The sequence below is a fragment of the Mirounga leonina genome, unplaced genomic scaffold (genome assembly GCF_011800145.1).
Source record: "Mirounga leonina isolate KUSES-001 unplaced genomic scaffold, KU_Mleo_1.0 Mir_151, whole genome shotgun sequence".
NCBI lineage: Eukaryota > Metazoa > Chordata > Mammalia > Carnivora > Phocidae > Mirounga > Mirounga leonina.
In genome coordinates this window covers 31,611,812-31,638,519 of record NW_023270377.1, presented here as the reverse complement: position 1 = coordinate 31,638,519, position 26,708 = coordinate 31,611,812, and the positions used below count along the sequence as shown (strand labels likewise).

The 26,708-nt window shown below is 38.5% G+C and overlaps 1 protein-coding gene across 3 annotated transcripts in view; it reads left to right on the top strand.

The window, feature by feature from the left end:
- Positions 1-26,708, top strand: part of LOC118012125 (cytochrome P450 20A1) — a 74,049-nt gene that overhangs the window by 1,905 nt on the left and 45,436 nt on the right. For 2 of the 3 annotated variants that reach the window (XM_035007330.1, XM_035007331.1), the window contains exons 2-4: positions 6,825-6,874; positions 7,646-7,812; positions 10,869-11,011. The exons of the other annotated variant lie outside the window; for it this stretch is intronic. In XM_035007330.1, coding sequence (XP_034863221.1) covers positions 6,825-6,874; positions 7,646-7,812; positions 10,869-11,011 — 360 coding nt within the window. The remainder of the gene's footprint in view (positions 1-6,824; positions 6,875-7,645; positions 7,813-10,868; positions 11,012-26,708) is intronic. 3 annotated transcript variants of the gene reach the window in all.

Below are 26,708 nucleotides of genomic sequence, written 5' to 3'. Positions count from 1 at the left end.
CAGAAGGGAGATGGGCAGGGGGATGGGTGAGATAGGTGATGGGGATTAAGGAGTGCACTTGTCTTGATGAACACCAAGTGTTGCACAGAAGTGTTGAATCACTATATGGTATACCTGAAACTAATGTTACACCGTAGGTTAATTATACTGGAGTTAAAAGAAAAAGTAGGATGGTCAAGAGATAAGGAGAAATTTGAGTGGAGACCTGAAGGGGATGAGGGAACAAGCCATTCAGGTATCTGAGAAAACATTCCAGACAAAGGGAATAGCAAATGCACATCTTCAGGGGGAACCATACTAGTGTGTTCCAGGAAAACAAGAAGACTAGTGTGGCTGGAGTGGAGTGAGGAAGAGACTAGTCAGTTAAAATCAGAATGATGGGGAGGGAGGGCAGATTTTTGTGGCAGGCCGGTCTATGGACTTGGCTTTTATTCTGAGGTAAGCCACTGGAGGGTTTCAACAGAAGAGTGACATTTTAAATGTAAGGGAATTAAAATTTAGTTTTACTAGTTAAATTTTATTTTTTATTTATTTATTTTTTTTTTAAAGATTTTATTTATTTATTTGAGAGAGAGAGAATGAGAGACAGCATGAGAGGGGGGAGGGTCAGAGGGACAAGCAGGCTTCCCACCGAGCAGGGAGCCTGACGTGGGACTCGATCCCGGGACTCCAGGATCATGACCTGAGCTGAAGGCAGTCGCTCAACCAACTGAGCCACCCAGGCGCCCTACTAGTTAAATTTTAAAAGAATCATTTTGACTGCTATGTTAAGACGAGACTTAGGGGCCTGGGGCAAGGGTAGAAGTGGGCAGAGTAGTTTGGCTGTTATAATAATTTTGGTGAGATAAGGAGCTGGCTTGGACCAAGGTAGGGGTAGCAGAGTGGTAACAGAGATAGAGGTAACAGAGGAGCAATGAGGGGAATGTTTCATTTGGAGCATAGCCAGTTCATCCACGGTAACAGGAAAGAGGGCGGAATATATGGGCACACATGTAGGCAGATGGTAGTGTGGTGTGGAAGTTATCTCCTGATTGTTTTCATTTTTTCAGTGGAATAGAAGCAAGATTATCAGTTAATGGTGAGGATAGGGGATTTAAAGAGAGAGAAGGAGCAAAATAGCCATCTAGAAGATTATGGAGTGGACTAGGGAAGTGTATGACTTCCAGGCAGCTCACTTGAGGTTCATGAAATTAAAATAAGACTCTTCAGCGTGGTTGTGTTTTTTTCTTCAGCTGTGTGGGTTCAGGGGCAGTTGATCACATGTTGGATTTAATTAGAATTGGTGTTTGGCTATGATACCAGGATACAGGGCGAAGTAATGTTTCTAATGACAGACCATGGAATCTGAGCTGGGTAAAGTGGAAAATGAATATATGAGTGGGTGATTTAAAAGTACTTTTGGGGTAAAAATAGTTTTTGGAGTGAAGATACTAAAAATAAAATAGTGAGAAGGAAAGATGGGAGGTGCTTGGAGATTCGGATGCTTGATGTTAAAACTCTGGAGATGTTGAAGTTTTTGGTCATGTCAACCCTGCACCCATCCTTTCTTCTTCTTTTTCTTTCTTTTTTTTTTTTTTTTCCCCTGAATGTACCTTTTCTTAAACTAAGATTGTAGAATTACAAAATTCCTTCAACCTTGGAACCTTAAGTAGGATGCCGTCAAATGGACTGATTTTAGTCCTTAGGGAGACAATGCGTGTTGCTGCCTATTTAAATACAGTTCAGCTGGAGCCCCAAGAGTGTCCGTGTACTGCCTTGCTGTCCAGATGCCTCCTTCCTGAGCCACCGGGAGAAGTGGGCACCTGAGCAGGGACCTTCAGGTGACTTAATTTGGTTCACCATTGCCTACTCAGTTGAAGAACGGGATTTCATTCTTGAAGAAACTCGCGGAAGGGCATGTTTCTCACAGGTTCACATACCAATTTCTACAAAAATGTCCTTGGTGCAGCTTATGCCAGGTTATTATGGAGATTGTTCTTGAGTATTGCATGACGGCTACGAAGTTGGAACAGGCAAGCCATGAGTGTGAAAGCTTTAATTTATCTGCCTCATTTATTTTTTATTTTTGTAGCCATAGTGTCTATTTTCCTATTTTCTGACCACTGAAGTTTTCTGATGTCTGTCTTAAACCTGAGTTGATGTGTGATGGGAGCAGCTGGACGTTTAAGATATTTTCGTGATTCTCTTTTTTTTTTTTAAACTCCCCCCTTTTTGTATATGTAGTGCTGAAACGTGGTCTAATGGTTTAACAAGGAAGGAGAAAGAAGGACCTTAATTTCTGAATGGAGAAGTCTCTCTCTTTGTGGAAAAGTTGTTCTAGACTGTTATCAAAAGTTTGTGTTGTTGCATCTGACTTTAAGATCCAAAAAAAAAATTTTTTTTTTTGCTACATTGTGCCTTTTCTCCTGCAATTGTAAGCGAACACAATGCTAGTACCTGTTTACACTGTGAAGTGGATATTGTTACAGAGAACACACCCGAGGCTTTCTCACTGTTAAGGAAATAATGCCCTTGTGAATGTATGCTCTATGGAGAAACCCCTGTAGTTTTACCTGCTGACGCTGTCTGTCTTGTTGAAGAATAAATTTTGGATGTTTTTTTCCTCCCCACCGCCAAAAAAAATCTAACGTATGACCATGGGAATGTTGCTCAGGTAAGGTAGAGGCTTGAGTAGGGGAGAGATGGATCAGGGAAAGAGGATAAACTTCTGTAGGAATAGGAGTGCGGGATGAGGGAAGACCTGGGGATGGTAGTCCTGGCCTTTGTGTGGTGTCTAATATAAATAAGGAAAAAGGTCATAATAACATTGTGGATAGTCTCAAGGCAGATGGTAGGGTGAGGCTCTGAATTGGGGAGATTGAAGTTTTGCAGGGTCTTGTCCGGGTGCATGCCAATTTGGGGATCCCTCTCATCGTTTTGGCTCTTTGAGAGATGTGGATGTCGTAAAGGGCAGGAGAACATTTTACCTGGCGTTCTGGGGTTCACTCTTCATTTTTGCTGATGAAGTGTAGATAGAGGTTGATATAGGAGCCATTTTATCCAGAGTATATACAGATTTCTAAGGCTCCCTCTTCCGGTTTGCTGATGGAGTTGTAGAAGGCAGTATTAGGCTAGCGGGGAAGGATTGTACGTAGTATTTCCACATTGTTAGAGTTTATTCACTCCTGCCTATCAGTAGTTTTTTTTCCAAATATTTCAACATTTCTGTCATAACACTACTTTGTGAAGCTGTCCAAATATTCAAAGGCATCAGTTGCATTTTCTTTCCCATGAACATATCCATTCTGGAGCTTTCCATCATCCTTTCCCAGTTGGTACTGGTTACAATCTCCTTCAGTTTAGCTCTTGTCCTTTACTATCATTGTGGGTATTCTCTTCACCTGTGTTGTATACTCTATTTCCTATTTCACTACTGTATATGCTGCAGCACATCAATTTCCAGAAGCTTCCTAAGGACGTGTGCATGGAAAATACATCTTATGAAACCTAGCTTGTTTGAAAATCTTTCTGTTCAAGCTTTACACTTCAATACTAGTTTGGCTTGGTATAAAATTCTAGGTGGGAAATAATTTTCCCTTAGAATTATAGGGACTACCACCCTCCCATCCTGTTTTTCCTGAGTCTGGAATCTCGAAGTCTCCTTTTAGAAGCTTGGTAATCACAGGAATGGAGAAAGACACCTAAGGTGTCTCAGGGATCTGTACACCAACTTTTCAAGAATTGTTAGAGTCTGTCTTGCCTTGTGTCTTATTTTTTTTTTATTAAGATTTTATTTATTTGAGAGAGAGAGAATGAGAGACAGAGAGCACGAGAGGGAAGAGGGTCAGAGGGAGAAGCAGACCCCTTGCTGAGCAGAGAGCCCAATGCGGGACTCGATCCCGGGACTCCAGGATCATGACCTGAGCCGAAGGCAGTCATTTAACCAACTGAGCCACCCAGGCACCCCGTCTTGCCTTGTGTCTTATCCTGTCTTTTGGTTACTGAGAACAAATCTGATTGCTTTTTTGTAGGAATTCTCCTTTCTCCTCTGCAGACCCCCAGAGGAGGCCTCTCAACTATGTCAGTTAATCACTTCTCCAACAGCTTAACACTTCCAAAAAAAGTGTTGAATTGTTCCTCTCCCATTCTCTTTATCCTTGTTTTCTCCTTTTTTATTTCTTCACTTTCATTTAGTGGGATTTCAGGAGGAAGAGATAGTTGATGAATGTTATCAGTCTATCATGTTTGAAGAGAAATCAAGAAGCTTGTTTTGTTTTGTTTTAAAGATTGTATTTATTTATTTGACAGAGAGAGACACAGCGAGAGAGGGAACACAAGCAGGGGGAATGGGAGAGGGAGAAGCAGGCTTCCCGCCGAGCAGGGAGCCCGACGTGGGGCTCGATCCCAGGACCCTGGGATCATGACCTGAGCCGAAGGCAGACGCTTAACGACTGAGCCACCCAGGCACCCCAAGAAGCTTGTTATGTCATTAATAATTTTAGCCAGGGGGAAAAGTAGGATTTTTTTTTTTCTACCACTGACTTTATCTTTCTAATTATGGAGTTCCTTCCATCCTTTCCCTACTATTTATAAAATTAAACTTGACAAGTTTCCGTCATTGATGAGACTGTAGGACAGAATACAGTGTAGATTTAATTATCAGTTAAATACAAGTTACACATACTGTTATCTAGGTAGCATTCTTGTAGCATTTAACAGAAACAATAAAACTCTTCAGTTAGTACCATTCAATCTAGTATTTCTCTTTTGGCATACATACCCCAAAGGAGGAAAAAAGTAAAATTGTATAAAGATTTTTATAGTACTACTTATATTAATGAAAAAACAAAAGAAAGAAAATAAGTAGCCCATAATGATGTAATGTATGGTGATTAACATAACAATAAAAAATTTTTTAAAAATAGCCCAGATGTTTATAGCAGTATAGTAGGAAAATGATTAAGCAATTTCAGCTACATGATGGTAGCCTTTAAATGTTCAAGTATGTTGAATCAGCAGCACCTGGGTGTAGCAGTTGGTTAAGTGTCTGTTGGTTTTGGCTCAGGTCATGATCTCAGGGTTGTGAGATCGAGCCCCACATCAGGCTGCATGCTCAGTGTGGAGTATGCTTGAGATTCTCTCTCTCCTTCCCTCTCCTCCTCTGTGTGCATGCATGCATGTGCCCTCTCTCGCTCTCAAAATAAATACATCTTTAAAAAAAATATATGTTGGAGCGCGTGGGTGGCTCAGTCGGTTAAGCGGCTACCTTCGGCTCGGGTCATGATCCCAGGGTCCTGGGATCGAGCCCCATGTCGGGCTCCTTGCTCAATGGGGAGCCTGCTTCTCCCTCTCTCTCTCTCTGCCTCTGTCTCTCTGTGTCAAATAAAGAAATAAAATCTTTTAAATAAATAAAAATATGTTGATTCACTATGTTGTACACATGAAACTAATATAACACTATGTTAACTGTACTGGAATTAAAATTTTAAAAAAGAAACATTTTCCTTTCATTAAGATATAAAAAAATAAAATAAATGCTCAAATAAGGAAATACTTATTCATTTACTTATATAATGTTAATTAGGTAAAAAAGGGCAGAATGCCAGATAGGTAAACTCTGATTAGTATTAGTCAAAATTACTGACAAAATTCAGAATTGATTCTGGAGTAAATATTTTAGGTTATTTTCTCTGTAAATATTTAGTTTATTTAAAAATTATTTTCTAAAAATCCTATTATAAGAATAGTATGATTGTCATAAAGTTAAATAAAAAATAACACTGATCCCAAACACAGCAACTGTAAACCCAGTACAAAATTGTTAAATATTAAAATTCCCCAAACTTTTCCCCAGTTCATTTCTTTTTTTTTTTTTTTTTTAATTTTTATTTATTTGACAGAGAGAGAGACAGCGAGAGAGGGAACACAAGCAGGGGGAGTGGGAGAGGGAGAAGCAGGCTTCCCGCCGAGCAGGGAGCCCGATGCAGGGCTCGATCCCAGGACGCTGGGATCATGACCTGAGCCCAAGGCAGATGCTTAACGACTGAGCCACCCAGGCACCCCTCCCCAGTTCATTTGTTAGAGGTTGTTACTTGAACAATTTGCTATGAATTATTTTGTTATTTGTTTGTATGCCACACATCTCTCTGACAATAATGACTACATTAAAGCAAAAGATGAGTATCATATTGTATTTTGGTAAATTCTTTGACTAGGAAGAGGAGAACTATTTTAGGAATGAATCTGTTGTAAGCATGACATTGATTTTTTTTTTAATTTTACTTATTTATTTATTTTTAAAGATTTTATTTATTTGAGAGAGAGAATGAGAGAGAGAGAGCATGAGAGGAGGGAGGGTTAGAGGGAGAAGCAGACTCCCCGCTGAGCAGGGAGCCTGATGTGGGACTCGATCCCAGGACTCCAGGATCATGACCTGAGCCGAAGGCAGTCGCTTAACCAACTGAACCACCCAGGCGCCCCGATTTTTTTTTTTTAAACTAAGACAGATGGGACCATTTATAGACTCAGAAAAACAATAAAAATGGTGCTTAATTATGTATTGGTTGATGTAGAATGGATGTTAAATTTTTCGGCTTGTTAATTGACACAGGAAGGGTATTAAAATTATTCTTTTATTATTCTTTTAAATTCAATGAACCCAGTTTTTGTATTTTAATACAGAAAGCATTCTTGAGATTCAACGAAATTGGAAAGCCATCACTTAAGGTCTTGTAGATGTCTTGGCAAAACATATGATTTATGGGATATACGATTATGTATCATATACTAAATTATGTATTATATACTAAATCATTATACTAAACTATTTTTAAATTTCTCCTAAGGCTTCTAGACAAGCTGCAGGAATTCCGGGGATTACTCCAACTGAAGAAAAGTGAGTAGTTATTTTTTGGGGAATTCAGTAGAGTTAACTCTTAATTTTTGGTATTAAAACTAAAACCTATTTTTAGATTACAGAGGTTATTTAATTCCATTGTGTACTCTAAATTTATCTCTGGGCATATAGCCTGAACTTTGTTAAGAACAGAAAAGAGGGCTGTATAAATAAAAAAACTTTAATTGCTTTTGGGGTATCTGGCTGGTTCAGTCAGTAGAGCATCCAACTCTTGATCTCGGGGTTGTGAGTTTGAGCCCCACGTTAGGTGTAGAGATTACTTATGAATAAATAAATAATAAAAGGTTAAAACACACACATAAATCTCGAAAAAGTTTGTTTTCACTTTCTCTAGCCAGAGAGTATTAAAAATGGAAAGATAAGATAGAAGGAAAGAAGAAAAGAATGCCATAGCTGATCTGATATTTTAAATTAGCCTATGATGATGTTCATTGCCTTCTCAGAATGAGATGTTGCAAAAATTAGATCGTTTTCCATTGTCTGAGTCAGATGTTCCTTGTGTATCTTTCTTACTTGGCTTGAACTGTTATAAATCCTTAAAATATCAGACAAATCCATATCTGAATATAACCACAGAAACGAGAAGTCAAATTTAATTAAGTTTGGGATTTTGCAGTAATTTGTATTCCATGCACCTCTGCTCTCTTCTGTTGACACAGTTAATTCAGAATCAACTATTATTTTTCTGATTCTTCAAGTTAAATCTCTTATTTTTCCAAGTTATTTTGTCAAATGTTGCTCTTTTCTCAGGGATGGTAATCTTCCAGATATTGTGAACAGTGGAAGTTTGCACGAGTTCCTGGTTAATTTGCATGAGAGATATGGGCCTGTGGTCTCTTTCTGGTTTGGCAGGCGCCTTGTGGTTAGTTTGGGCACCGTTGATGTACTAAAGCAGCATATCAACCCCAATAAGACATGTAAGTTTAATTATTTTTCTAATTAGCTGATCCTTATCTTTTAAGAATAAACGTCTGGGGACGCCTGGGTGGCTCAGATGGTTAAGCATCTGCCTTCGGCACAGGTCATGATCCCAGGGTCCTGGGATCGAGCCCCACATTGGGCTCTGTGCTCAGCAGGGAGCCTGCTTCTCCCTCTCCCTCTGCCTGCCTGCCTACTTGTGATCTCTCTCTCTCTCTGTCAAATAAATAAATAAAATCTTAAAAAAAAAAAAAGAATAAACGTCTGTTAGGAAGAGCCATACGTTGTTCATGGGTAAGAATAGCTAACATTTATTGAATGCTTTATATTATGTGCCAGGCATTATGCTAAGGTCTTTATAATTATTACCTCATTTAAGGCATAGTATTGTAAAATGATTATTTTTTCCTTCAATTTATAGGTATATTGTAATGTAAATTCCAAGAATGTAAATTCCAACAGAATTTTTTTGGAAAAAATAGTTCCAGGGTGGTTCTGTAATAGTAAAGGTACCTGAGCAGTCAGGAAACATCTAGAAAAGAATATTAATGAGGGAATACTTGTACCATCAGGTAGAGCAATGTGCTATAAATCTAGATTAATTTAAAGGCTCTTGTACTGTGATAAGGCTAGACAGATTGATGGAATAGAGTAGATAATCCAGTAGACAAACCAAGTATACATGATAAAGAGAGCATTTTATGATAAAGGGGAAAAGTAATACATGGTTTTGGAAAACTGGTTAGCTATTTGGAAAAAATAAATCTGCATCCCTGCCTTACTCTTTACATCAAAATAAAGTCCAAATGATTAAATTTGAAGTCATAAAAGTATTAGAAGAAAACATGGTGAAGTATTAAATTGGGGGTGGGTGTTGATAAACCTTTTCTTACCATAACTTGAGATCTAGGGGCCATCAAGCACAAGACAGGTAAAGCTGTCTACATAAAAACGAGAAATTTCAGTACAATAAAAAACACCTTGAAAAGGGATGAAAAAGAGAGAGGTGGGAAAATGTTGGCCACATATTACTACACATGATGTGTAGTAGTTGATTACTGTATTTCTATAACATAAAGGTACCATGACAAAGTTTATAAGAGAAATGGGGAAATTATTTACTACCCATATATAAAGTAAATAAAAACTAGTGAGAAAATAAAAATAAAATGCAGTTGTAGAAAAATGGGCAAAAACAAGTTAATTAAGAAAGAAGAAATAAAAATGCCCAGTAAGCAAATGAAGATTTCAGCCTCATTAGTAATTAGTGGGATGCAAATAAAAATGAGAGTTTTACCTATCTGACTGGAAGAGATGGAAAATATTGGCAAAACTCATTGTTGATGAGGGAATGGAGAAACGTGGGATGTAAATATTTTACAAACCTGGGAGAGAAGGTTGACAGGATCTTTGACTTAGTGATATCATAAGGAAGTTATAAATTGATATTCATGTGAATGAGAAAAGACATATTAGTATTATTTACAATAAAAATTTGAAGCAAACTTAAATGTTTTTCAGTGGCTGAGTAAAAATATATTCAGGCTTTAATATGATGACACAGATTTATTTTGTTTATCAAATATGCCTACTGTATGCCAACACTGTTATAAGCCATTTATACATATTAACTTACTTAATCCTTAGGACAACCTTATGAAATAGATATTAGTGAAAACTGAGATACAAAGAGAGTAAGTCATTGGCCCAAGGTTGCACAACTAATTAGTGATGGAGCTAGGACTTGAAGGTAGACAGTCTGGCCTAAGTTTGTGCTCTTAATCACTAAGTTTTCCACAACATGGAAGCATGGCTCTGTCAGGAAATACACGGATGAGTAAAACCAGACATGGTCTCTGCTTCTGTGGAGTTTATAGTGTAATTTGGGGAGTAAGGGAAGCATGTAAACATTATTTAAATGCTCATGCTAATGCACTGGTAAAGTGCGCTGAAAGAAGGGATTGTATTCTTTGCAAAATTTGACATACGTTTTGTCTGTCTCTGTTAAGTAATGTTGACAGCTGTAAAAAATCTTGAAAATGTTTAGCGGTAATCTCTGTAGTGACATTTAGATGAATTTTATTTTCTTTCTATTTTACTGTTGTTTTAATTTTTTTTTTTTTTTTAAGATTTTGTTTATTTATTTGACAGAGATAGAGAGCAAGCACAAGCAGACAGAACAGCAGGCAGGGGGAGAGGGAGAAGCAGGCTCTCTGCTGAGCAGGGAGCCCGATGTGGGGCTCCATCCCAGGACCCTGGGATCATGACCCGAGCCGAAGGCAGCCGCTTAACTGACTGAGCCACACAGGTGCCCCAGCGTTGTTTTAATTGTTAATGTTAATTGTTAAATTGTTAATTTAATGACAATGTATTTTTTGTATGAAAACAACAGTCATTAAAGAAACACTTAAAAAATGGAAGAAGAAGAAAGAACAAATTTCTGAACTCGGCTAAATAATTTTAACTGTAATACTTGACCATTACACACAAACAACAATTTTGCTTTAAAATCAGTGGAATGAGGGCGCCTGGGTGGCTCAGTTGGTTAAGCGACTGCCTTCGGCTCAGGTCATGATCCTGGAGTCCCGGGATCGAGTCCCACATCAGGCTCCCTGCTCAGAAGCAGGGAGTCTGCTTCTCCCTCTGGCCCTCCTCCCTCTCATGCTGTCTCTCATTCTCTCTCTCGCAAATAAATAAAATCTTAAAAAAACAAAAAATTAAAAAAAAATTAAAAAATAAAAATAAAATCAGTGGAATGAGCTTTTTATAAAGTCAAAGATATTGTTGTCATGTAGGTAGGAAATTTATGTAAGTATTAATGATTTATAGTGCAATTACCAATCAGGATATTGTATTCTTGCCAATTTTTATTGCCTCTTGAACTGTTCATACATAGGAAAAATAGTGAGGGGAGTTGGGAAGAAAGTTGCCATGCTCTCAGCTGCAACCCCCTACCTCCCTGATCTGTTTTTCTGCTAGAGTTTTTATTGTTGTTGTTTTGTTTGTTTTCTGAGTGATTACTTTGACTCAGAAATGTTTAATTTGTCTGTTTCAGCGGACCCTTTTGAAACCATGCTTAAGTCATTATTAAGGTATCAATCTAGTGGTGCAAATGTGAGTGAAAACCACACAAGGAAAAAATTATATGAAAGTGGTGTGACTAATTCTCTGCAGAGTAATTTTGCTCTCCTGCTGAAGGTAAGGTGGTAAGTTTGGCCCAGAATTCTATAATACAGATAAAGGTATATCTTTGACTATTAGTGTATCTTGTCTTTGGTACTTTTTTTCTTACTTGTCTTTTTTTTTTTTAGATTTATTTATTTATTTTAGCGGGGGGAGTATGCATGGCAAGGGGGAGGGGTGGAGGGAGAGAATCTCAAGGAGACTCCTTGCAGAGCATGGATTCCCACTGCCAGGCTTGATGACCTGAGCCTAAATCAAGAGTCAGATGCTCAACTGACTGAGCCACCCAGGCACCCCTCTCACTTGTCTTTCCAAGCTGATTTTTATTCTCCTGAAGTTCTGAAACAAAACAACAACAGAAATCTTAACACCTATACTCCCTGTGTAAGTTGGAATGATGGGATTACTGGGCGTTTTCATAGACAGACTGAGTCGTACTGGGAGAGGGACCTGACATTTTTAAGAAGTCCCACAAATTATATACAAAGATTGAGAACAATACTAATCCATACTATTTTCCTTTTGACCCTAAAGATCCGTGGCTGAGCCCTGTGTGCTACCTGACAGTTCTGTGTGTCCCAATAGGACTGTTCCAAACCTTCACCCTTACTTTAGTATTGCCAGTCCTAACCAACCCCTTTCCTTGTTATAGGTGGCCTTGCCTCCTGCTTTGCTGAGACCAGAGTCCCTTACCTGTAAACTTCCCCACCAACAAACTGTATCCCTCTCAATCTTTTGTTCTTACTTCTCATTTTAAATCTTAAAGAATCCTTTCTTCTGTCCAAAACTAATCCATCCATTTGTGCCCTTTAAAAATAATGGAATTTATAAAATTAATACATGGTTGCTGTAGAAAACACGGAAAATCTAACTTTAAAAAATCATCCATAATTTCACTATAGATGTATATATGGATGAAATCATACTGTATGTACAATTTTATATGCTTTTTCACTTTAAAACATATCATAGGGGCACCCGGGTGGCTCATTTGGTTAAGCAGCCGACTCTTGATTTCTGCTCAGGTCATGATCTCAGGGTCCTGGGATTGAGCCCTGCATTGGGCTCCACACTCAATGGGGAGTCTGCTTGAGGATTCTCCCCCTCCCTCTCCCTCTGCCCCTTCCCCTGCTCGTGCTCTCTCTTTCTTTCTCTAAAAATAAATAAATCTTTTAAAAAATGTATCAGAAACATTTTATCATGTCATTAAAACTTTTCCAAAAATAACTAAAATTATGCTTACTTTTTTTCTGATAGTCATTTATAAACTATGGAAAAATTAGGGAAGTCTTAAGGAAAAAATAAACATTTTTAATGCTATTACTCAGTGATAACCATGTTTAACATTTTATTTTATTTTATTTTTTTAAGATTTATTTATTTGACAGAGAGAGACACAGCAAGAGAGGGAACACAAGCAGGGGGAGCGACAGAGAGAGAAGCAGACTCCATGCTGAGCAGGGAGCCGGATGCAGGGCTGGATCCCAGGACCCTGGGATCATGACCTGAGCCGAAGGCAGACACTTAACAACTGAGCCACCCAGGCGCCCCCATGTTTAACATTTTAAAATCCTTCCTATCATTTTTAGTCTTTTACGTACATGTAGAATTTTAGTCAGCATCATACTATATGGATAGTTACAGACTCTGTACCTTTTTTTTTTTTTTTAGATTTTATTTTTAAGTAATCTCTACACCCAGCATGGGGCTTGAACTTACAACCCTGAGATCAAGAGTTACATGCTCCACCATCTGAGCCACCCAGGCGCCCCTATTCAATGCAGTTTTAAAGAACATTTGTGATTTAGCTTGCCTGCTTTTCCAGTCTCATTTCCCATTCTTGTTTGCTTATACTGTAGCCACACTGGTTTTCTTTTCTATACCTTGTTCTTTCCCATCTCAAGACCTCTGTATATGCTGTTCCCAGTACTTGGATTGCCAGTTCTAACCACCCACACACCTAGTAAATGCATGTTCATCTTTCAGCTCTTAGTTTGAATGTCACTTCCCCAGGGAAGTTGTCTCTGATCATTGCACTGTCCCTAGGTAGGTCCCCTTTTAGTTGCTGTCATAATAGTCTGTACTTAACCCATCACAACACTTTTCACTTGTTAATTACATTTTGTGTAATTCTTTGAATGTCTGTGCCCTAAATTGTATGCTCCATAAAGGGAGGGTCTATTTTAATTATGTCTGTATACTTGGCTCTTGGTGTAGAATAGACCCTCAGTAAATATAAGTCTAGCTCTTTTCTTCCAAGAAACATTTTTCTCATCTTGCCTGGCTAACTCCTCCTCTAGTCCCCAGTTTAGTTACGTACCCTTCTCTGTGCACCTTCTCTAACCTACAGTAACAACCTGAACATATTTATATGACAAAATTAAATGGATTTTTTTCTCTCTCTCCCTTCTTCGATTGTGTTTTCCATCTACTTTTTCCTAATATACGTGCCTCACGCGAAGTTACTTATTTTGTTGTATGTTTAATGAAGTTCATTGGAAATAGCATTATTTTATAGTATGAAGATTACGCTTGGGCACGAAGCTTTGAATCTTGCTTCTGCCATTTAGTATCTGCATGATTGTGTGTTACTTAGCCTTTGTGAGCTTTCATTTCCTCATCTCAATAACATCTACATTACAAATTTGCTGTGGGGATTATGTGAGACAATGATGTTAAATACCTAACAACAGGTCTTAGGACACAATAGCTACTCAAGAAATACCTCTCCTTTTTTTTTTCTTTTTTTTTTTGCTTGAGAAGTAGATTTTCCTATCGCTTCTCGGCCTTTTGGCTAAGATCAAGTGGAGAAGTAGATTTTCCTACCATTTGTTTGTTGTTCATCCTCCTCCCCAATTCTTCTGTTCTCTTAACATTTCTCCTTGCTTATGTTTTTCCTGCTTTTCTGAAACACTTCCTTTTTAATGTTTCCAACTTTCATAATGCATTCCCTCTTTTATGTGAGTTGTTTTTGTTTGTTTGTTTGTTTTAGTAAGCTCTATGCCCAACATGGGCTTGAACTCATGACCCGAAGATTGGGGTTTTATAGTTGATGGGCCTATATCTGTCTCATTTGGAGGGTTATATAGAAGTCTTTTCTGTTCTGTAGAGTTTAAATCCACATTCACTCCCAAGAGCACAAACACACCCCACTTATTCTTGCATTACATAAAGTAAATCACTTTTAAAATCATGGAAAATTTAAAGGAATAACTGTAGAATAGTATAATGACCATCCATGTCCTTATCACCAAATTTTAATAGTTATCAAATTAGACTCAATCTTACTTTATCTCTGCCCGTACTTACCTCCCTTATCTTCTCTCTGGATTATTTTAAAGCAAATTCCAGACATCATACCAATGAGGACATGCTTTTTAAATGGCCTAGCAGTGTAACTTTTTTGAGTCATAGAATACCTGATAGTTGTTAAGAGAATGTATTATTGACTCTTAGCCACTTTTTAAAAATAACATTTGATAAATGCTTAATGCCATTTTTTCCTTATCAGAGTTTTAATTGAAAATCACACTTCCTAATCAAGACTTGAGACTGGCTTGCTGAGTTTACTGGAAGCATTAATTAATACATTGGCTCCTCTCTGGACAGTTTTCCTCCTAAAAACAGACCAAACAAGGCCTTTAACCATGGCTGGATATTGATTAGTCTCTCTCCTTCCAGTTCCTATTTCTTCAGGGCCCTCAAGAGACTTATATACCAAATCTGCACCCTCTCATTGTTCTCATTCCTGTTTGGTGTCTCAAGGTTCTGTATTGGCTGTGTTCACATCATGGTCTCTAAGCCTGTCAGGCTGCCTGCTTGGGTTGTCATGGCTCTTCTGTCATCCCTCATTATCCTCCCTGGAAACAGTTATGTTGCCTTTCTCTAAGCATTCACCAGTCAGAATCTTCTTTTCTGTTCTGTTTAAACACGTAACATTTGTCAGTAAGCAACATCTTTTTGTATTTAATTGTATATCTCCAAGGAGTTTTGCCCATTTCTCTTTTGCTTTCATTGATAGAAATACCTTTTTCTTTTTAGTAATATTTATTGTTAAGAGCCTTAATTATTCTTTCTTCTCTGCATCAAACTAAGTAATTCTAACTTTTTAATCTTTTATCATAGGCTCTATTTCCCAAGCTTTCACTCTTTTGTGTTGTTGCTTTGTATTCCAGATTTTTCTCCTCCTGCCCAATTAAAGGCAAATCAAGATAGAAAATTATTTCCCAATTTTCACATTTCTTGCCGTCATATTTTTAAGTTTTGGTTCATAGATTGGGTCCAAATGTAAGAAATGTGTTTCAGGTTTATATTGTCAATCCCATAGTACAAGCCAGTTACTTAGCTTAGGCATTAGTCAGAAATATCAGCTAAATGTTGAATCAGGAAGAACATGATTGAATAGTGCTGCTCTCAGAGCACCTTCCTCCTTCCTACCGAGAGTTTTCTTTGAGAGAATAGTGCTATTACCAGAGTTATCACCACAAAATAAGTTGTACCCTTCATATTGACATAATAAACTTTTTGCCTTTTTTTGGTTTTTTGTTCAGATCTGAGTTCTGTGTTCTGATTCTTCTCTAATCCTCTCAAACCTCGTCCTCTGACTTCTCGCTCCTTCCTGTCCTGGCCATCTCTGCTCCAAGGCTGTGTGTAAACCTCCACTTTAACTCTGTGAGTGTAACTTCTCTCTTCTCTATGCTAAAACCCCATATTCTCCTGTTACTTCTGGGAACAATTCTGATTTAACAAGTATTTCTGGATTTTAGGATTTAGGACTGTTGTCCAGAATCCTCTTGACAGCTTAGTAATAGTTAATAGCGAAAATTATTGAGTTTGTTGGTTTAATAGCTTGTATGGACTCATTTAAGCCTCACAACAATTTGTGAATAAGTATTGTTATTTGCCCCTTTTTACAGGTGGTTAAATTAACTAGTCCAGGGTCATACAGCTAGTAAAGACTAGGACCAGGATACCATCCCAGTCTGGCACATTTTTTCTCTAGCTCGGTTCTGCTACCCTGGGATGTAGTTTTGCTTGGCTAGTTTTTTTCCTTTCTTTTTTCAAAATCTTTTTTAAGCTTGTGGTCACAATAATACCCTAGTGTAAGGTGGGAATTGAAAATCGTTTGCTTCTCGAAAGTTCTAATAAGTTCACAATAATTACCTAGGGGCACCTGGGTGGCTCAGTCATTAAGCGTCTGCCTTCGGCTCACGTCATGATCCCAGGGTCCTGGGATCGAGCCCCGCATCCGGCTCCCTGCTCCGCGGGAAGCCTACTTCTCCCTCTGCCCCTCCCTCTGCTTGTGTTCCCTCTCTCACTGTGTCTCTCTCTGTCAAATAAATAAATAAAATCTTTTTAAAAAAATTACCTAAAGATTTTTTTCAAAAAGAACGTTTGTATTCTTTCTGAACAGCTGATATAAACTCTAAAATCTTCTCTCTTAAATTGTAAGTCTGCCTCCAGGTGCACTTTTATCTCAAGCCTTATTTTTCTGTAATATAATTAATTTTATGTTAGTTGAAATTGGTTTGATATTTTAATATGAACATTCTGAAAAAGTCTAAATTATATTGTATCCTTATTCATGACACATGATAAGATTGATAGTATACATTTTTCAGGTCTTTATAGTTTGTATATCAAAGATATGTATATCATAGATAGTCTTTATAGCTTATGTATCATATAAATATAGTTGGTGAAAGAATAGTCTAGCATAGACACATTCCTGTCATTCAGCCACTGGGTAATTCTGTCGTACATGTAAATGCACATCTGCCACACATGAAAAAATTGGAAGGGATTGTCTTAAAAAAAGCAGTCTATTAGGAATGAAAGGATTTATCACAGAGTTAGACATTACCAGCGGTAATAAGTCAGTATGTAACACTGAACTATCAAATGAAGCTCATCAACAGGTAGTTAGAATTTTCACCAACTATAAACTGGTCAAGATTCACAAATTAGAAGAGATTCACATAATCCTCTAGCAGATGTACTAGATATGTGCCTAGAGAAAAATCCTGCATAAGTCTTTTGTAATATTTGCATTGTTTTATAGAGGACTGTGCAAACAAGTAGATGAAGCCATGGGCAAATCGCTATACAGTAATGTGATACAAGGGACAGTATTCATAACAAAATTTTTGTGGCTGAAAGAGAAAGGAAAAAAGAAAAAAAGACTTTACCAGCACTTAATCTGTTAGTTATATAATCAGCAGTAATCTGATACTGTGGGGAGATAGTCACAATTCAAATCTCTGATAAGTAACACATTGTCCTAATAGGTTTGAGGATACCATTTGGGTCCCAAATTTGGTGTTCAGAAATACCATGTATAGCTGTTTTTTTCTTTAATGTGTAATGTCTCATATAAGAAGGCTCACCAGAAAACTGCCTACCTATCACTCAAAACTGAGGAAAGATACACCCTGGATTTCATTTAAAAACCAGCTGTGTATAAAAGCTTTTATACACTATTAAGAAATATAAGCTCCAAAAGAAAAATGACTGAAGTGAACATGCAGAAGAAAACGTGTAAATGGCCTTTAAATATTTGAAGCTTGTCTAAACCCTACCAATAATTAACAGAATAATCCAATTAAAGCAATGTTGAGATATTTTTTACGTGTTAGGCTGACAGGTTTTTTAAAGATTTTTTTTTTTTAAGATTTTATTTATTTATTTGACAGAGACAGCGAGAGCAGGAACACAAGCAGGGGGAGTGGGAGAGGGAGAAGCAGGCTTCCCACTGAGCAGGGAGCCCGATGTGGGACTCGATCCCAGGACTCTGGGATCATAACCTGAGCCGAAGGCAGACGCTTAACGACTGAGCCACCAGGCGACCTGACAGGTTTTTTAAAATGACGATAGCTGGTGCTATCAGAGGTATGGGAAATGGACACTTTGATATTGCTGATAAGACTCTAAATTGATAAGTGCTTTCTGCAGGGCAGCATGGCAATATATATCAAAAGCTTAAAAAATGACTACTATTTAACTCAGCAATTTCATATCTAAGGGAAGCCAGTTGGAAATACATGTATGTACAAAGACGACTACTGAAGCATTGTTTATTAGCAGAAATTGGAAAATACTTAAATGTCCAATAGTAGAGGATTATTTAAATGATAGTGAATCCATAAAATGGATTGGAATAAAAACATTAAAAAGATGGCAGAGACATTTATTTATTAATTATTAATATAGGGGGATGATTTTAAGATGTACTAGTTTGCTGGGGCTGGCATAACTAAGTATCTCAAACTTGGTGGCTTAAACAAGAGAAATTTATTGTCTCACAGTTCTGGAAGCTAGAAATCCAAGATCAAGGGGTCAGCAGGGCTGGTTCCTTCTGAGGGCTGTGAAGCAAAATCTGTTCCATGCCAACTTCCTTGGTTTCTCGTGGTTTGCTGGCAATCTTTGGTGTTCCTTGGCTTGTAGATGTATCACTCCATTCTCTGCCTTCATGTTTGGAAGGAGGTCTCTGTGTGTGTGTTTGTGTGTGTGTGTCCGTCCCCTTTTTATAAGGACACAGTCATATTGGACTAAGGCCCACCCTAATGGATTCATTTTAACTTGATCATCTGTAAAGACCCCATTGCCCAAAAAGGTCACATTCACATGTACTGGGACTTAAGACTGTAAGATCGTTTTTGGGGATAAATTTCAACCCATAACATAATGGCAAGTGAAAAAACCAGCATACAAAACAGTTTGTATAGTATCATTACATTTTCCAAAATAGATCTATATACACACATATATGCACACATATAGATGGATGGATGTACATATAGAAAAACTAATGAAAAGTTATATACAAAAATGTTGTAAGTTATCTTCATCTGGGTTGAATTTAGGGTGATTTAAATTAATTTCTGTATTTTCATTTATATTACTTGATTTTCTTTTCCATTGACCTGTATTACTGTATAATTCAAAAAAACTATGAACTACTCACCTGTCAGTTATAGTCTGAATATTTGAATTTTCATTAGGAACAACGCTTAGTAATCCATTGAATAATTAAAACCAAAACTCAGTTTATTGAATTTTCTCTAAGAACAAAGCCTTTTATTCATGGACTTTTTAGGACTATATGTTTGGTTTCTTTGATTCTTCTGGAAGCTGCTAATATGCAGTAATTGATTTGGGGAGAATTATGTTTCCTGCTGGTGTTACTGCATTATTCAGTATTTTTCATCAGATTTTTTTTTTCTTTTTAAAAAATCAAAAACCGTTCTTTGTTTTATAAAGTGAAAGATCTGATGTTCAATGACTTTACATATATGGTCATGACATACATTACTAGTAAGACAGAATTGAATGTTTAAAGAAGTATCTAATAACTTTTTTTAAAGATTTTTAAATTTATTCATTTGAGAGAGAGAGATTGAGAAAACAAGTGGGGTGAGGGGCAGAGGGAGAAGCAGACTCCCTGCTGAGCAGGGAGCCCAATGCGGGACTTGATCCCAGGACCCTGGGATCGTGACCTGAGCTGAGGGCAGAGGCTTAACAGACTGAGCCACCCAAGTGCCCCAGTATCTAATAACTTTTGAGAGAGTTCTTACTCTCTGTCAGAAACATAACTTATTCTTTGTAGTAGAGACAGGACAGTCATTTTGAAAAAGAGAGTTGGTTATATTCACTAAATATTTATTGAGCACCTAAGGTTTGCTGGATACTGCTAGGTGCTAAGATTACCAGTATAAAGAGCTGCCCTCAAGAAGGTTAATGTCTAGGGGCGCCTGGGTGGCTCAGTTGTTAAGCGTCTGCCTTCGGCTCAGGTCATGATCCCAGGGTCCTGGGATCGAGCCCCGCATCGGGCTCCCTGCTCGGCGGGAAGCCTGCTTCTCCCTTTCCCCCTCCCCCTGCTTGTGTTCCCTCTCTCGCTGTCAAATATAAATAAAATCTTAAAAAAAAAAAAGGTTAATGTCTAGTGGTTATCAAGTACTGGGTCTTTAACTAAATAATTAGTGATACTACATAAAAGCATTCCTTTTGTTAAATGTTGGAACCAGTCTCAACTCTGAGTTTCTGACAGCAAACTTTTTACCACTTTGTATTTGTCTTACTACTAAATCTACTCTTGGCCCACATCCTGACCCTTAATCTCAGAAAAACCTTCTTTTTTTTTTTTTTTTAAAGATTTTATTTATTTAGGGCACCTGGGTGGCTCAGTTGTTAAGCGTCGGCTCAGGTCATGATCCCAGGGTCCTGGGATTGAGTCCCACATCGGGCTCCCTGCTCAGGAGGAAGCCTTGTTCTCCCACTCCCCCTGTTTGGGTTCCCTCTTTCACCGTCTCTCTCTCTCTGTCAAAAAATAAAAATAAAATCTAAAAAAAAAAATTTATTTATTTATTTGAGAGAGAAAGAGCATGAACAGGGGAAAGGGTAGAGGGAGAGGGACAAGCAAACTCCCCACTGAGCATGGAGCCCAGCTCGGGGCTCAGTTCCAGGACCCCAAGATCATGACTGAGCTAAAGTCAGACGCTTACTGAGCCACCCTTTTTTTAAAAGATTTATATATTTGAGAGAGAGTGCACCTTGGGGGAGGGACAAGGAGAGACAGAATCTTAAGCAGACTCCCCACTGAGTGCAGAGCCCGATGCTGGGCTCACTCTCACCACCCTGAGATCATGACCTGAGCCAAAATCAGGAGTCCCGACACTTAACCCACTGAGCCACCCAGGTGCCCCACACTTTCTGTTTTTGAATTTCACCAATCTTGTGGTTTTAGTTTCCCTCTTACCTAACAAGAACATAGTTGGTTACTCTATGGATATACTTTCTTACCTTTTTTACTTACATAGAGGCATAGTGGTTGATAGCACGGGCTCTTCATCAGACAGCCTGGGTTAGAATAGGAATTCTGTGATTTTTGTTGTGTAGCCTTGGGCATCTTACTTTTTTCCTGACGCATTTCCTCATTTGTAAAATGAGTCTAATGATTACTTGTCAGGTGCCTGGGTGGCTCAGATGGTTAAGCGTCTGCCTTCGGCTCAGGTCATGATCCCAGGGTCCTGGAATCGAGCCCCACGTCGGGCTCCCTGCTCCTTGGGAGCCTGCTTCTCCCTCTGCCTCTCTCTCTCTCTCTCTGTCTCTCATGAATAAATAAAATCTTTAAAAAAAAATAATGGTTACTTGTCTCGTAGTATTAAGGATTAAATGAATTCATACATTAGAAGATGCTGCTGGGGTGCCTGAGGTGGCTCAGTTGGTTGAGCATCTGACTCTTGGTTTCAGCTGGGGTTGTGATATCATGGGTTGTGGGATTGAGCCCCCCATTAGGCTGTGTGTTCAGCAGGGAGTCTGCTTGGGATTCTCTCTCTCCCCCTCCCTCTGTCCCCCCAACCCCCATGCACATGTGTGCTTGCTCACTCTCTAAAATAAATAAATAAATCTTAAAAAAAAAAAAAAGATGCCTCCCGATAGTTTTTCAGAGTGGTTTTACCATTTACAGTCTAACAGCAGTGTGTAAGAGTTCCACTTTTTCTGCGTCTTCCCTGTTCTTTGGTATTGGTAGATGTATAGAGGTTTCTCACTGTGATTTTAATTTGTATTTTCCTGATGGCTAATAAAAATGAACATTCTTTTCATTTGTTGGATATTCACTTTGATGTAGCATTATTTCACGTCTTTTGCCTATTTTTCTTTGGGGTTTTCTCTATTTTTATTTTTAAGAGGTTTTTAAAATTTCCAAATTAGAGAACTTCATTGGCTATATTAATTATCTTCCTCTGTGGCTTGGCTTTATATGCTCTTAAACTTATGTTTTGATGAGCAGATACTAATTTTAGTGTAGTTCAACTTATTATTGTTTTGCCTTTATGGTTACTGCATTTGTGTCCTATGTAAGGTATCTTTATTTATTCTAATGTTACGAAGATATTTAAGTTTTGTTTGAGACTTGTTCTGAGAATCATCCTTCTTCTATTGTGCTGTAATGTTACCTTTATCATAAACCAGGTGATTGTGTATGTCACTTGATTTATGTAAAGTTATCTTCATGTATAATGGAAACTTGTAAGTGTCCCTTCCACTTATTTTGGTCTTTAGTTTTTCTTAATAATAATTTTTTTTTTCTTTTCAGTGTAAAGGTCTTGTACATTTTTAATTAAATTTACTTCTAGATATTTGGTGGGGTTTTGATGCTATCATAAATGGTAATGTTTTTAAATTTCGTTTTTTGTTTTTTGCAGATATATACAATTGATTTTTACATATTGACCTGGTAGTCATTAACCTTGCTAGATTTCCTTCTTAACTCTAATGGTTTATCCTAGTGTCTGAAATTAATGGACAGTTTTTATTTCTTTTCCAATTCTAATACCTTTTCTTTTCTTGTTTTATTGCCAAACATTCTGTTATATTTTTAATGTCTTTAGGCTCTGGAGTACCTTCCCCAAGAAAAACTTGGTTAGTGTTTCTAAAGGTCTTTATCATTATGGGTCCAATCAGGAGAGAGAAAGCACATAATTACTTAAATAGGGGAAGTTTAATATAAAGAATTATTGGGACGCCTGGGTGGCTCAGTTGGTTAAGCATATGCCTTTGGCTCAGGTCATGATCCTGGGGTCCTGGGATCGAGTCCCACATCGGGAATCCCTGCTCAGCAGGGAGTCGCTTCTCTCTCTGCCTGCTTCTCCCTCTGCCTACCACTCCCCCTGCTTGTGCTCTCTCTCTCTCTCTGACAAATAAATAAAATTTTTTAAAAATATATATATATAAAGAATTATTAAGTATAACAGGATTGGAGAGTGAGAGATTGACTAGTCAGAAGTAAAGAGAACTCTAAAGAATTTAGGAATAGCAGGTATAAGGAGCAGTCATCAGTTCTAGGGCTGAGAGGGCCCAAGAAAGATCCCATGTCCTGAGGACTGAGATTCAGACTGTTGGAGGGGGCACAGCTGTGGATGGCAGCTCTTGAAATTAGATTCTTTATCGTTCTCAGAGTTTGTTCTTGCTATTTGTTGTGGGATATTGATGCTTGCTTATTTAATGTCTTTCCTGAACTGTTTTTGTAAGGTCTGTATTCTCATGTGTGGCCACTGAAGCATGTTTTGTTAGATTAATGGTCAGCTGGTGTTTTGACAGATTTACCTTAAACACTTGACAAAAGAAAAGTAAAAAGAAAAAATACTCTTCTACTATTTGTAGATTGGCTTTGCCTTTGGGCCTTCCTTTAACACTTGTCTGGGCCTTTTATAAATCCACCTTAGCTTTTACTTCCTACTTCTTTGGAGCCAAAAGACCTGGCATATGTGAAAGTTTATTCTTCTCAGGCCTTCTCTGAGCATGTATCCTGCTCTTTGGTATGTGTGTGGCTTTCTTAATTCCCTGGTATATGGAGAAACTTTAAAAAGATTCCCACATTTATCTCTTTGCCTAATCTCTTCCTTCCAGGCTTCTTGGCCTGTTTATTGCTTGTTCTAAGTGTTGTTTCTTGCCCCAGCTGCTGTGGCCAATATCTGTGCCTTTCAACGTTTTTGGCAGAAGCCACCCAAGACGTGTCCTGGGAACACTCTGGGAATGTTGGGTTGTGCAAAACAAAGGGAGGCCTTTGCACCAGTCCGTGATGGGAGCTGCCAAGCAGGTTGAGACTCATAACTACAATTCTTGGAGAATAATGTCTTTATTTCTTCCTGGCACTCTGCACCAGGAATATGGACTGCTATTCTCACAGCTGCTGCCTACCTGGGGTTTGGGGATGGTAGGCAGGTTGTTTAAAATGCCACAGTGCTTACTTGCCACAAAGTAGCAGCTTCTTTCTTCTTCAAGCTTTCCTCTGGCTGTTGTAAGTTTTTTACTGCATTATAGAGTTTGTTGGAAGCTGATTCTGACAACTTTAGCCAGCTCATTACTTGCTTTTGGAGAAGGAGAGAGTCTTGGGATTCTCTACTCCATTTTCAGTGACCGTTTTGGTGACCAGTGGTGATGAAGCTTTTAATAACACTCGAAAGATGTCAGGTTTCTGCAATGCTGTTGGCTTTTGGCCACCATGCTACTACTGAGCTGGGGGGAGAAGAGAGCTGGAAATAACCTTGAGTTAAAACATCACAGACTCCACTGTTTTACCGAGGTTCAATTGCTGTTGAATAGACACTTCTCAGTGGGCACTGGGTTTTGGTTAACTGCCAACATGTTACAACATGTTTGGTTGGTTTGCATGTGTTTGCATTATGTTATTTTATTTATTTTATTTTTTTAAAGATTTTTATTTATTTGAGAGAGAGAGCATGAGAGAGGGGAGGGTCAGAGGGAGAAGCAGACTCCCTGCGGAGCAGGAAGCCCGATGTGGGACTTGATCCCAGGACTCCAGGATCATGACCTGAGCCGAAGGCAGTTGCCTAACCAATTGAGCCACCCAGGTTCCCCTGTGTGCATTATTTTAGAGGGAGAGCAATATCACTGAGGCCCTCATTCCACCATTCTGGAAGTCAGTCTCTCTTCTGGAACATTTTGAAAGAGAATAGTAGGAGTTAAGATGGCAGAGGAGTAAAGGGACCCTAGGCTTGCCTTGTCCCTCAAACATAGTTAGATAAATACAAAATCATTTTGAACACCCAAGAAATTGATCTGAGGACTGAGACAGCAAAACTGCACAACTGGAGGTAGAAAAAACCACCATATCATGTAAGGTAGGAGCTGTGGAGAGTTGGTTTGAGGGAGGGAAGAGCTGCAGGTACTGCAAAGCAGAGGGAGCCCTGATCATGGAGAGAGGAACAAGAGAGAAAGGACAGAGAGAAAGTGAAAGCACATGCAGGGAACTGCACAAGAGAAACTCTTTCCTCAAAACCATTGACTGGGAAAGAGAAAGGAGCTGAACACTGCAAGTTTTATAGACAGTGAAGAGCAGAGTCTGACATTCAGAGGTCTGTGCCATCATTACCAGGGGCATGCCTGGTGGGCTTAGCAGTGCTAAGAATACACTAGAGACTCCTTACTGCAGAGATAAAAGAACTAAAAACTAGTCAGGCCGAAATAAAAAATGCTATAACCAAGATGCAAAACTGACTGAATGTAGTGATAACAAGCATGGATGAAGCAGATGAACAAATCAGTGATATGGAAGATAAAATTATGGAAAGTAACAAAGCTGAAAAAAAGAGGGAAAGAAAGGTATTGTATCAAGAATGTAGACTTAGGGAACTCAGCAACTCCTTAAAGTGTAATAACATTCATATAATAGGAGTCCCAGGAGAAAGAAGAAGAAGCAGAAGGTTTATTTGGGGAAATTATAGCTGAAAGCTTCCCTAATCTGAGGAAGGAAACAGACGTTGAAATCCAAGAAGCACAGAGAACTCCAATTAAATTCAACAAAAGCCAGCCATCGCCAAGACATACCATAGTCAAATTCATAAAATACACAGACAAAGGAAAGAATCCTGAAAGCAGCAAGGGAAAAAAAAGTCCTTAACCTCTAAGGGAAGACAGATCAAGTTCACAGCAGATCTCTCCACAGAAACTTGGCAGGCCAGATGAAAGTGGCATGATATATTCAACATGCTGAATGGGGAAAATGTGCAGCCAAGACTACTTTCTCCAGCAAGGCTATCATTCAGAAGAGAAGGAGAGAGAGTTTACCAGAGAAAAAATACTAAAGGAGTTTGTAACCACTACACCAGTCCTGCAAGAAATATTAAAGGGGACTCTGGGGGAAAAAAAGACCAAAAGCAACAAAGACTAGAAATGAACAGAGAACATCACCACAAACACCAACCTTACAGGTAACACGATGGTGCTAAATTCATATCTTTCAGTAATCACTCTGTAAAAGGACTAATGCTCCAATCAAAAGACATAGGGTATCAGAATGGATTTTAAAAAAAGACCCATCTATATGCTGCCTATAAGAGACTCATTTTAGACCTAAAGACATCTGCAGATTGCAAGTGAGGAGATAGAGAACCATTTATCATGCTAATGGATGCTGAAAGAAAACCAGAGTAGCCATATTTATATCAGACAAAGTAGATTTTATTTTATTTATTTATTTTTTTTAAAAAAGATTTTATTTATTTATTTGAGAGAGAATGAGAGAGAGAACACATGAGAGGGGATAGGGTCAGAGGACGAAGCAGACTCCCTGCCGAGCAGGGAGCCCGATGCGGGACTCGATCCAGGGACTCCAGGATCATGACCTGAGCCGAAGGCAGTCGCTTAACCAACTGAGCCACCCAGGCACCCGACAAAGTAGATTTTAAACCAAAGACTGTAACAAGAGATGGAGAAGGGTATTATATAGTAATTAAGGGGTCTATCCATCAGGAAGATCTAACAATTGTAAATATTTATGTCCCCAACTTGGGAGCACCCAAATATATAAATCAGTTACAAACAAAGAAACTCATTGATAGGGGCACCTGGATGGCTCAGTCAGTTAAGCGTCTGCCTTCAGCTCAGGTCATGATCCCACATCGGGCTCCTTGCTCAGCGAGGAGCCTGCTTCTCTCTCTCCCTCTGCCTGCCACTCCTCTTACTTGTGTTCTCTCTCTCTCTCTGTCAAATAAATAAATAAAATCTGGATAATAATACAATAATAGTAGGGGACTTTAACACCCCACTTACAGCAATGGACAGATCATCTAAGTAGAAAATCAACAAGGAAAAATGGCTTTGAGTGGTACACTGGACCACATGGACTTAACGTATATTCATAACATTTCATCCTAAAGTGGAATACACATTCTTTTCGAGTGCACATGGA